The 13,225-nt window shown below is 41.5% G+C and overlaps 1 protein-coding gene across 1 annotated transcript in view; it reads left to right on the top strand.

Moving 5' to 3' along the window:
- Positions 1 to 13,225, top strand: part of WDR17 (WD repeat domain 17) — a 1,021,977-nt gene that overhangs the window by 974,321 nt on the left and 34,431 nt on the right. The window contains exons 25-26 of the mRNA XM_044062517.1: positions 4,281 to 4,422; positions 4,578 to 4,680. Coding sequence (XP_043918452.1) covers positions 4,281 to 4,422; positions 4,578 to 4,680 — 245 coding nt within the window. The remainder of the gene's footprint in view (positions 1 to 4,280; positions 4,423 to 4,577; positions 4,681 to 13,225) is intronic.

Raw genomic sequence — 13,225 nt, forward strand, 5'->3', positions numbered from 1 at the left:
TATGATTTGTACAGAGTGTGAGTTGCCTACAAAGCATTTCTCTCTAAACAGTCAGAGACAGAGAGACACACACACACACACACACACACACACACAAACACATGCTCACACAGTTGTCAAGTCTGGGGTTAGAACTACTATCTAACTAATTTATCACTACAGCAGTACACAGTTATGGGACGTGCCACGGCGATTACTGAGCTACAGCTCTCCCAGAGATGTATTTCACATTGGATGACTTCAGCAGGCTTGCCATGATACTGCTATGGAGAGGGCAGTGTATGCATGGGCCATAACCCATTCATGTAGGGGTTGTCATGCCACATGCAGGCACACACAGGGTCATATGCCACAGGTACATGTATACAGCTACTAGGTGACTACTTCCTTGTACAGTCATGTTGCATAGCTGGCACGTGCACCATATAGTCTGTCATGCTGGCAGATACTGGTGGCTAGTATCTGCAGTGAGTGACACCTGCACCTCATGTGTTTGGGACCCTTTGGTTGTGTGCTGGATGGGACAGGCCCAGATGGCTCCTTGTCACAGTCACCCTCTTCCACACATCTATGTCCATCTACCTTTGGCTTATTATAGTGTGTTGTCCTTACATATATGTCTGTATTCCCATCCACTCTATGTGCAAGGCAGGAGTGGTGCATACTGACATGTGTCTGCAATAAGAACTGCAACTGTCAGATATGTCTGGTCCACTGATGTTTGCAGAGATGGCCTTCATGTGTTTAAGTGTGTGAGCATGCCCAGTATGACCTTTCAGTATGTTGTTGACTGACATTGCCTTCATTCGTCTAAGTGTGTGAACATGCCCAGTATGGCCATCTATATTGCATGTGTGGATCAAGTTTGTACTGCGGTGATGACCTTTGTGTTGTACACCGACAGGTAGCATGCTGTCTCTGCAGGGAATACATCAGTCATTAGGCATTGACTGTTGATAAATTTCTGCATGGGGGGCACCTGACTGCTTCTACATTTCTACACAGGGGTGGGGGGGCACATCTGACTGTTACTATAAGTGTAAGTAGGATGGTGGGGCACACCTGACACATTTACTCATTTGCTAGGACTGTACTGGTATGTCGGGTACACCATTTCAGTCTGTGGACTTACCTATCGTGCTGGCTAGAGGCATACCAGTGTACTACAGATCTTAGCTTTCACTTTCTACATATTAATTTCTGACTTCCTAGACTTCACAACTTACATCCAACTGTCTGGCCTGCTGTAGTCTGTCTGTGCAGGCCTGGGGGAGGGGTTACCCATAGGGCTCATTCAGTGTCCATAGTACAGCATTTGTGTTTGTCTACACCTATCCTGCTTGGCTGTGACTGCTGTTGGGTATGTGCCCCCCCCCCCACCAACTGGCATGTGTGAGCCACTTACCTTGCGAGTGTCCCAGTATTGAGGGTGGTGCTGCAGGGCTGCCAATGTCGGATGCCCATAGTACACTCCCTATACATGGTTGAGCACAGGTAGTGTCATGTTTGGCATCCCTTTTGCTGTATGTGCGAGTCAGAGAGAGGTGTCATTCCCTGGGTCCCTAATGTGTCAGTGCATGTGATATGCGTTGCCTCTTTGCCAAGGCAAGGGCGTACTGGGCACGCCTCCTTCTGCCTACTGGGGCAGGCTCAGGTTGTTCCTCCACTGAGTCACTCTGTGCCTGTGCAGGCCTTGGCACTGGTGGGGGGCTGTGTGGCCCTACCCCATGCTGTTCCTGCTGCAGCTGTTTCCACAAGATCATATTGTGTAGCATGGCATATAAAAGGGCAATTTGGGCACATGTAGTTGGTGAGTACTGCAAGGCTCCACCGGATGTGTCCAGGCACCAGAACCGTGACTTGAACATCCCAATCACATGCTCTATTATGATTAGTGTTTGTGCATTTGCCTCATTATGGAGTTCTTGTTCAGGTATGTGTGGATTTCTGATGGGTGTCATCAGTCAAGGCTCCAGTGCTTATCCAGCATCCCCCACTAGGTGACCATGTGGGATGTCCTCACTGGCAAATGTCTGGTACAGCTGCATTAGATGCCAGATGTGGGAATCATGGTAGCTTCCAGGGCAGCCAGCACACACATTCATTATTATGCCCTGAGCATCGCACATGACCTGGCAGTTGATGGAGGGGAAGCCCTTGAGTTGATGTAGACCCTACCCCGCTCACTTGGTGGTGCTTTAATGCATATGTGCATGCAGTCTATTGCACCCACTACCTCAGGGTATTATGCTATTTGGTGGAAGAGACGCATATTGCTGGCCAATGCCTCACGGGTGATGGGGAAATATACGTGCTCACCGACATGTGCTGACATGCCATCCAGGAACTGGTGGAGTACCCTGGATGCTGATGCCTGTGAAATCCACATCATAACCCCAGGTGGCCTTTGGAAGGTACCTGTAGCTAGTATTCTTAGGCCTGCACATACCTTGGTATGCACTGGGATGGGTTCCCCTCTGTTAGTTCTGTGTGTGAGGCGTGGCCGGCACAGCTCAACAATTTGCTGTAGGAGGTCCCTGTCCACCCTATAGCGCTCCACTGTCTCCAGCTCATGTAGCCCTTGGTAGATTACTCTGGGTCTGTACACTCTTCTCCGTCTCCTCACTGTGGGTTGCTCAGCAGCATTCACATCCTCACCAACTTCAGACTCTTGCACATGCTGGTTTATGATAGCAAATGCAGCCCCTAACATTTTTTCTCTTGCTTTCATTTGTAAAACTTCCCGTCTGTATACACCGGTGGTAAAGAGGTTTTGGGAAAAACAAGAGGGACAGGTGTTTGTATAGTTTATAGTGGTGTGCTGGGCTGGGCTGCTGCCTGTGTAATTGGTGGTTTCTGATACATTTCACCTGTCAGCTAAGCTAGTTCTCCTTGATTGCCTTCCTACTGCTGTTTTCCCTTCCCAATGCCTCCCTGTTTAAGCCTGTGTGTGCGCTGCGCAAATGGAGTGCTCAAATGTGCACAGAGCTACTATTTCCTGGTTTAACTCCCTTTTTCTTCCTGTAAGACCCAGTGCATGGCGCGCACACCCACTTACACTTTGTAAAGAGTGTTAGGCAGTTTGGACACACCTCTAGCTTAGCTGTGCTAAGCTAGGTGCAGTCCTGAGCCACATGGCTCCAGTCCACTGCCTGACACCCCCCCCATGATGTCATCTATATCCTAGTCTTGCACCCAGCTATTTATACTCTTAAACTCTTGGGACCTGCCTCACACCCTGGAAAAATCTGGGATTCACTAACCTTTCCTTCATTTGCATAGGATTGTCTGCTAATGCATTGTTACATGTCCCACACTGAGCCTCCCCCCTTAGCAACCACTACTTACTGGCCAGGTTGTCTTTTGCCTGCTATTGACTTGCATGGCAGAATACTGATTTTTGTTAGAATGCTCATTTTCAGTTTATTTTCTTATTTTCCCCCGATCCCATTTGTGCGCCACTGCCCTATGCTTAAACAGCCGAGATTGGCGAAAAAAATTTAAAGTTGTTTTTTATTTGTTAAACATTTTGCAATGCCGATGGCCTTCTACTTGACCATTGCCATGCTTCCTCAATAATATGTAGCCTTTATTTGGAGCTGTCATATCTCCGTTTTGTGGTTTGCAGAAATGTACTCGGTTACTAACCAAGTATATTTCTGCAAACTGCACTCGTCCTGCACTGACAGCAGCCAGCTTCCTGGATCACAAATTACCCTCATTTGCATGCTTTTCACTTGCAAATGAGGGTAATTTGCATACAGGAGCTCAGTCAATGCAGGATTAGTCTAAGAGCTCACGTGCACGTCCCAGGAGCTCGTTCCTGGATTGCACGTCGGCCATATTGCCAAATATAGCTCTTAAACTAATCCTGCATGCTCTAATGGGCTTCGTAAATTCAGGGGCTGGTCTTTCAATATATACACAATTATATATTTTTACAATGGTGACTGTAAGAAAGGGAGTGTTCAGGATTAAATGTGCTCATCATTTGGTGTTTAAGAACCACAAAATAGTTTTAAAGTATTTTATTTTTGGCTTTGTATTATCCATGACAAAAATATAGCAAAGTCATACTGTGGAGTAACAGCAAAAATTGTATAGTTTGATTTTGTATGTTGTATAACAGTCTTGGGTATGTACATATATAAGTTTTACAAACACACACACACACACACACACACACACACACACACACACACACACACACACACACACACACACACACACACACACACACACACACATCTTTTATTTATTATTTTTTTTTCTTTTTGCAGTGTAATTTGCCAAGTTTAGAAGAATGTTCCCAGATGGCTGCATCAGCTATTAATGACAGCGACATCTTCCAGGCTGTGAAATATTACTTGTTAAGTCCAGAGCCTGAAAAGGCCCTTTTCACTGGCATTCCCTACATTAAAGGTATTTATTGTTTGAGAGAAGTATTTTCCTAAATATTAAGTGAAAATATTCAATAAAATGTTAAAAAATATAAGACAAGTAAACACTTTTAAATGAATACGTTGAGTGTTTTGAGATTATGTTGTACATTTTGATTTACTTTTCTTGTTTTACAGAACAAATTTGTAGTGGTAACTGGACTCTGGACTCAGTTTGTCCCATTCTTGACCTACTCAGTCACATGCGAACAGAAAGACTGGTACTACATAAGTTTAGTGAGTAAGTAGGCTTATTATGACAAGAAGGACTGTGGTGATTTTCCTATAATAATTAATGAGATAACCAGTGCTTTCAGCTTTGTCTTCTAAAGTAAACATCTGCAGTTGTTTCAAACTGCTTTTTATTGAAAAAAATCGAATGCTTTTCTTGTTTTATAAAATCCATCCAGAGTTTCTTATATGAAGTTAGTGAAGGTATGATACTACACAGCTCCTGTGGCATGAGTATGACTTCAACTAAGTAAAAAGTATTTCATCTAGCAGAATGCTTTCTTCTTACATCTATGATACAGAACTCTAGTTTCCTGAACTCACTGACCATCAGACCATTCTGCCAGATACATTATAAAAGTAAATTTTAAAGTGATGTTTGCAGAGGAGCTGCTCCCTGATGCACTCCATTGTGGACATTCTGCCCTTCCACCCATGATTTCTAAATATACTAATTCTGAGGTAGCTCAAATTTAGAGGAAGAGAGTCTGTGTTGCATCATAGGTAGTACCATTTGAAATCAGGTGTTTGAGGCATAGCCACCGCATTGGGGGCCATAAACGGGAAATACATTTGTAGGAGTATGCATGTTAGCATTTCCATGATGGAAAATTTATTTCATTTAATTATTTAACATTTGTTTTACCAGGATAGTCTGATTGGACAGCTAGTGTCTGTTTTCAGTGGTGTCCTGGGGAGAAAAGGTCCGAGAACTTAAGTGTAATACATTCTAATTAAAGAATAAGAACAGTTGGTATAACATGTTGAGGTATGCTAACATATTAGAAAGGGGGCTAATAATTAAAGGCAAATACATTTAGAAGACGTTTACATACTTTAAATGATAAGAACAGTTAGGATAGTATGTTGTAGGATGCTAACATTCGAAAGAGAGTTAACAAATTAGACGCAAGTTCATTTAAGTGATAAGAACAGTTTAAGATGACATGTTATAGAATGCTAACACTTAAAAAAGGCAAAATAGTTAAAAGCTATACAAGCTCATAGCACAGATATGTGATCACAGGTCTTATAGTGGGGTAAGCCTAAGTACAATATATGTACATAAGGTTTTCTAAGTAAGCACATAGTTACAATATTTACAAAATATACAGTGCAAATAGGTGGAGCAAAATGACAGTGAACAGTATGCATCAGAGGCCTCAGGGTATTACCTGCCTATAGTGGGGTGAGGGTGCGGGGGAGTCATTGCAGTTGCAAAGGGGGTTTGTGTAAAGGTGTGATTTAAGGAGGTCTTTGAATGTGGATGTGCAATTTTGTAACCTGAGGTCAGAAGGCAGGGTATTCCATGCTTTTGCAACCTCATGGAAGAACTGAGATTCTCCAGAGCTGTTTTTACATGGATTAACTTCAGTCACGGCTTTGCTACTGGATCGTAATTCCCTGTTAGAATTGTAGAAGTTTATAATGCCAGTTAGGGCAGGGGGTTTATCAGGATGGTATCGTATTTGATGAGCTATATTGAGTTGGTGGTAGCTTAGTAAATTTGGAAATTCTAACCAGTGTAGTTTATGTAGGGATTGGCAGTGGTGGCAGTGTGATTTAGCATTGGCTGCAAACCTAGCTGTCTTGTTGTAAGGTGGAAAGTTTGTTCAGGTCAGTTTTATTAAGATTTGTTAGAACTGAGGAAGCATAAAGTAATGTTGATAAGAGATGAGCTCTGGCTATGGCAATTCTAGACTTGGAGGTTAGGAGCTGTTTGCTGCGATAGAGGCATCCTAGCTTTTTGTGGACTTTAGAGGGAGTTTGGGATATTTGTTTATTGTATTTAAGTTGCTGGTTGATTGTAACACCTAATAGTTTGGCCTCTAGTACTGGAGTGATGAGGGTGTCGTTGGCTGAGAGAATGTAGAAGGTGAGGTCATTGGGCTTTGCTGGGTGGAACAGCATTAGTTGTGTTTTTTTTTGGGGTTTAGTATCAGTTGGTATTTGTTTAGCCAGAAGGGTTCTTGGGCTTTGCTTTATAGAAGATGGATGTTGGATGCAGAGCAGATTATGGTTGTATCATCAGCATATTGGACTATGTCAGCGTTTGTGATTGCTAAGTGGAGTTGGTTTGTAAATATATTAAAGAGAAGGGGGCTTAGGATGGAGCCTTGGGGTATGCCACATGTAACGGGGAGTGGGGGGGTAGGGAGTTGACCCATTTGACAGACTGTGAGTGGTTGTTTATGTAACTGCTGAACCAGTGCAAGGTGGTATTGTCGAGGTTAAGTTTGAAGAGGCAGGCTAAGAGTTTAGTATGAGAAACTGTGTCAAATGCCTTTGATAAGTTTAGGAAAGTGGCAGAGACAAGTTTCCCTTGGTTCCTGTATGAGTTTATGGTGTTGGAGAAGTGAATTAGACAGTGGTGGTGCTATGTGATCAAATCCATGTTGGGTTTTGGAGAGTAGGTTGTTGGATAGTAGGTGGGTGAGGAGTTGGTGATGGATACACCTTTTTTGAATCTTTGAGAGGGTGATAGGATTGCAATGGGTTGGTAGTTGGAAAGGTCAGTACAGGGGCCACCCTTGTGGAGGGGGATGATATATGAGTTTTTCCACAAGGATGGAACAGTGTGTTTAGTAATAGATCTATTTATTAGTAGGGAGATGGGTAGGCAGTGGCCTTAGATGCAGTTTGGAGGTATTCGGCTGGTAGATTGTCGGCAGCGAGGGTGGTTGGTTTGAGTTTTGCTAAGAGTTTTTGAATGGTTGATGTTGGTACTGGTTTGAGTGAGAAGGAGGTAGAGTTTGTTTGGGATTTTGTGGATTGTGGGTAGATTGTGGGAGTTACATCATTTATGAGTTTCAGTATGGAAGAGGTAAAATAGTTGCTGAAGTTGGAGGCTATGTCAAGGTCTGTGCCTTCGATGTTTGGTGGTGGTGTAGTGGCTTTTCCAGGCTGGAGGATGTTATTCACTACAACCCAGAATTTCTGTGGGTTGTTACTGTGTTTCCTTTGTAAGGAAATATAGTGATTTTGTTTGTCCATCTTGACCTGCTTTTTTGGCTTATTTCTAAGTTCAGAAAAGGTATGCCTAGTTTCGGGTATTTTGTTTTGTCACCAGGTTTTCCAAGCTTTATCCCTATCTTTTAGTAAGGTCTTTGTGGTTTTCTCTAGCCAGGGGGCAGGGTTACTGCATACCCTAATTGTTTTGATTAGGGCTAATTGGTTTAGAATCTCTAGGAATGTGGAGTTAAAGTGTTCTAATGCTTTATCCAGAGGGAGGGTTTTGATGGGAGCCCAGTTACAGGATTTTAAGGTTTCTGAAAATTGATATGAGGAGAAGTTTTTTCAGAAATGGGTTTGTAGCAGGGAGGGTGAGTTGGTACATTTAAGTTTGTGCCAAAGGATAAAAGTTGGATTGTGGTCACTGAGAGAGTTGGGCAGTGTTCCGCATTGGTGGGCAGTGTTGTTGTGGTTAGTAAGGATCCAGTCCAAGTTGAATTCTGTTTTGGTGGTCATGTCTATACGTGTGGGTGAGTTAATGAGTTGGGTGAAGTTATATAGGTTAATGTGGTTGGTGGCTGTTGGTGAGTGTATAGTGTTCCAGTCAATGTCGACATTGCCTAGCACTATAGTTTTTGGGGGAGGGAGTGGGAAGCCCAGTGGAGTATTGACTCTAGGGTGTTAAGGTTTTCCTCTGGTGGTATATAGATACCGAGTAAGTTTAGTTGCTTCTGCTGGTTTAGCAGGAGCTTTGCGAATAACGTTTCTGCATTTTTGAAATGTGGGGTTTCTTTTTGTAGGAGCTGGACCTTTAAGTTGGATTTGTCAGGACAGTGAATGGCAGTGTGGTAGGCATAGGAAGCTATGGGATGGTAATTAAAAATGTAAACCCATTCTAGCAGATTTATATCTCAGACATCTTTAGAATATATTAGTAATTTACCATTTTCACTGAATTTTACAGTCAGCATTTACTTTTCTATGATTACTCTTTTGTTTTTTACTTAAATCTTAAGTTGCTGGGCAAAAGTATATTTTGCATTATATGCAGGAAATATGGAATTTATTATGTATTTATAATATCTTACAAACATGAATTGCTGCTTTCTGTATATACATTTTGTGTCCATGTTTCTGCAAGAAGTCTTTTCATTAACATCAGTGACTCTGACCTTTAGCATACTTTTATCTATTTATTTTTAACTACAAATGATATTAAACAATTTAATGGTAGTATTTGTGGGAAGTTGACATAATGGATAAGGTATTTACCTTGCAAACACAAGATGCAGGGTTTGTTTCTTTCCTGGGGTAATTGGCTAGATTTAAAATGACCCTCAGTGGTAGTTAGCCTAGTACTAATTTATGAACCAAGAGAATAAACTATGTCTGGGATTAAGGAAATCAGCAGCCTACCACTTTTTACCTTGTTTATGCAATAAGGCTTGATGTTCTTTAAAAGAGAACCACACCGAAAAAACTGAAGAAAAAAATAAAGCGTATCTTGATCTTTTCTGTATTACTAATGTTTCTACAACAGTAAGTAATATTTTCTCATTTGATATTCCTCAAAATGGCCTGAAAGGGGGCTGCCATGGTTAGCAAAATGTTGTTTTACAGTTGTTGCTTTCACCTCCCTGATGTTATTTTAGAGAAACAGAGAGAAATCCCTTTAAGGAGAGGATCATTTACTGTGGTTCTCCCTTTCTCTCTCACTAACTCATCAGCTTAGAACAGCACTGTAACTTCCTATTTGTGACTGTCAGCATCAGTCTGCACTTGTCATTACTTTGCTTTCTTTGAATTTTAGCTGTGGCAATCTTTGATACAGCATTTTAAGGAATGTTGGAAAAAGAAGACTCAGAAGACATAGTAACAACCGTTCAGTGATCAAGTATGAGAAATCTGACCCCTGTTTTTGATTGGATTTACTAGGGCTGAACTGGCTTATGTTGCATTCACAGTTCTTAAAACTGTAGGTAGAATTAGAGTATATGATGTTAATCTTTCTACCCTAACTTACTGATGTGTCTCAACAAAACACTGTATACAATGCCAAAATGCTGTAACAAAAACATGAAAACAAACATGCACTTTAGAGAAAATACAGGACAGAAAAATGCAAATTGAAATAATGATAGAAAAAAAGAGTAACATGCAAAATATTTTCTTTCTTTCTTCCTGGCACCCAAAGTTTGATTAAAGGTTAAAATAACTCATTTGTAATAATAAAATGAAATAACATAAATAAACTAACGTGTGAAGTGTTATTTTTTTATTTTTATTTTTTGCATCTGAAAACTAAGCTTGAAAGCTTTGTTTTTGTTCAGACTCCAGGCTGCACTATTTATCTGAGGTTTGATGCTAGCAATCTATGACTAATAAAGCTCATTTAAATCCCAATGTTTGAGAGCAATTGTTTTCTTGATGGCTCTGTAGCTTGAATAAATTACATAAATTACTCTGCCACATGCAGTAGTAGCCTTCACAATGTAACAGATGACAAGACAAATGTAGGAAAGGAAGACAAAAAGAAATAAATTCAGACATAAAACAATAAGTATTAAATGCTGTTTTTCTGTATGAGACTTGTAGTGTTGGGTTACAGGGAAAGAAAATCACTTTTTGGAGAGAAAAACTTGGCATTTGAATGGAGTTCTTTAAAAATTAATAATGAGAGTTAATAATGAATCAGCATTCTACCTCAGTTAGTAAATTGTATAAATAAATAACTAAATGAGGGAAATCAGTGCAAGTAAAGCTTATGAAATATTTCATTCATATGAACCTGCAGCAAGTCTTGTGAGAACAGTATGTACTATTAAAGTGGGGCCACATAGAAAACCAAGCATTATGCATGCACCTTGATGAGGATCTGTGTGATCCCATGCACAAGGTAGCAGCAAGGAGAATTGATATGAAAGCCTTAAAGGGCCATGATTCAGATATACTCATCTATTTCTGACTAAATTAAAACACAGAAATGGAGATATAGGAAAGTGATGAAAACAGTGAAGCAAGCAGAGGGAAGTGTATAAAGTAAAAACCTAAGCGATAAGCAGGATGGAGGTAGAAAAGTGGGATGGACATTTTATTCTGGGCCAGGTACTCATTTCTTTATGTATCAAGAGACATACTCTCAAGTGTACCTCATTACGAGGAACATTCCTCATTTTGGATCTTAAAAAGTCCATGTTCCTCAAAGTTCCACATTGAAAGGGTCTGTCACACATCAGTGTTAGGATTTTTTTTAACTGATATCCATGATTACTAGTACTGAATTATATTAATTAATCAAAATAACTTTTTGTAAGTATAGAGTACTACATTTTAACAACCCTGTGACCTTCCTAGATGAAGTTGTTAATAAGCTGTTAGAAGCTGTTCCACATTTTGCCCATTTGCTCCACAATTTGAGATGTTACTCGTTTAGGACATGGAAGGTTGAGAGCTATGTGAAGAGAAGGTAAGTGGAGAAAGTAATAAGGAAAATAAGAAAAGGTACAGGGTTATGTTAGGTAGTAGGGGTACACAAACAAACAAACAGAAGAGAGAAAATACTGACAGTAAAGGGAGCACAATGGAGGAGACATCAATCTTGAGTGAAGACAATGGTGATGTGGAGGACTGTATAACAAACAGGGGCAAGCATAGGCACAAAAGGGAGAGAAACACCAGGATGGGGGACAGGATGGGGTTGCACACTGCCATCCCTGCCAGCCACAGCCCAGTGAGAGGTTATAAGCCACCCTTTTCTTCCTTACTACTGGGCCCTGGTTCAGATAGTAGAGCCAGTGTGGATAAGGGCACAACTCAATGAGCTGCAGTAGGAGGTTCTCTATGTGACTGAGGTGGATATTTATTCTCCTGTCAATGAACTCCCCCTTTATGTCCATCAGTTGCCAGTGGGTGACAAAATTGTCATCTCCATTGGCACTGATACCAACAGGTAGAGGTTTGCCACTACCTGGTGCAGGGTTCACTGACTTGCCTGCTGCAGGTGCTGCAGGAGATGTAGAGGTGATTGTGGTAGCTGTTCACAGATGCTTCAGATCTGAGGTTGGGAGCCTCTTCCAAGAATCTGAAGGTTCGGGGTAAAAATAGATGAGGATGCTCATTCTTGCACTTCAGGCCTTCCATTCTGTTTGGTCTCCAGGCCATTTAAAGATCTTTACAAACAACACCACAGTCATGTGGCACACCAACAAACCAAGCAGGCACAAGGTCTTATCATTTGTGCAGACTACACTTTCATGCCTGGGCTTGGCTATCCACCATTAGGTAACCCTTCAGACAGTCTATATCCCTACAAAAGACAACATTGTTACCAGTCCATGACACAGTCTTACAAATGGATGCTTCATAGAGAGATGTTTGTGGACATATTACATTAGTGGGGTATTCCACACGTGGATCTTTTTGCCCCCCCCCCAAACAGGCAACTTCTTATCTTCTCTTCTGGAGTCTTACGTTCTCTGACCTGGAAGGTGGGTGCCATGTACTTTTCTCACAAGGAAATGTTCTAATATGCTTACCCTCCTCTTCTTCTACTTCCCATTTTCCTGACCAAGATTAGGAAGAACTTCCCCAGAATCTTGCTGGTGACTCTCTTTTGGCCCAGACTGTATTGGTTTCCCCTTCTCTTTCTCCAGCACAGGGGTAATCATCACAAGTTACCTCACCAGCTATATCTTCTCACATAAGACAATGAGTCTCTCATTCACCCTTACTATTCCCCTATTCAGTTGACACTTTGGGTGATAGAGTTTTGTTTACTTTTTAGATGCCACTTTTTTGAGGGCATGCTTAGGGTTCTGCAGGAGGCCAGGAAACACTACCAGAAAATCCTATATGGCTAAATGTAAGACATTTTTCTAAATGGAAGAGATTTTCTGCTTGGTGTCTCAAGCATTACCAGGATCCCTTTTTAGTGGGATCTCTTTGGTCCTTTTTTTACTTGTGTGAACTGTTCCAGGTTAGCCTAGCATATTCTTATTTTAAAGCTCACTTGTCAGCAGTCTCTGATTGTCTACCCTTAAACCCACCATTGGCCTCTTGTTTTGAGGTCAAACAATTCCTTAAAGACATCCTTCATATCAGATCCCCAGGAAAACCTGTTCCTCCTTCCTGGGACCTTAATTTTGTCCTTGAAAGTTTGACTCAGGCTCCTTTTGAGCCCACTTCTTCTTCCTCTTTGCAACACTGCACCAGGAAGACTGTCTTGCTAGTTGGTCTTACTTCAGCCAAGAGAGTTTCTGGACTTCACGCTCTGAATTCAATTCCTCCCTTTTTGATTTTTCCTAGGGTCAAGGTGTCTTTGCATACTAATCCTTCATTTATGCCCAAGGTGGTCAATGAGTTGTCCCTTAATCAGTAATTTCCTTCCTTTTTTCCTTTTCTGCAATCTGCTAGTGAGAAGGTTCTCCACACCTTTGACCTACATGGACAGCTCAGGTATTATTTGAGCAATATCTGTCATGGCTTAGTGGTAAATCACTTTGTGTATGGTGTGCAGGGTCGTTGGTTTGAGCCTAGCAAAGGCTGTTTATTTGGGGTTGGGAGGGTGGCCTAATGGTTTAGGTGTTTGCCTTACAAACACAAGG

The sequence above is a fragment of the Protopterus annectens genome, chromosome 2.part1, assembly GCF_019279795.1.
Source record: "Protopterus annectens isolate FY-2018-M chromosome 2.part1, PAN1.0, whole genome shotgun sequence".
NCBI classification, from domain to species: Eukaryota; Metazoa; Chordata; order Ceratodontiformes; family Protopteridae; genus Protopterus; species Protopterus annectens.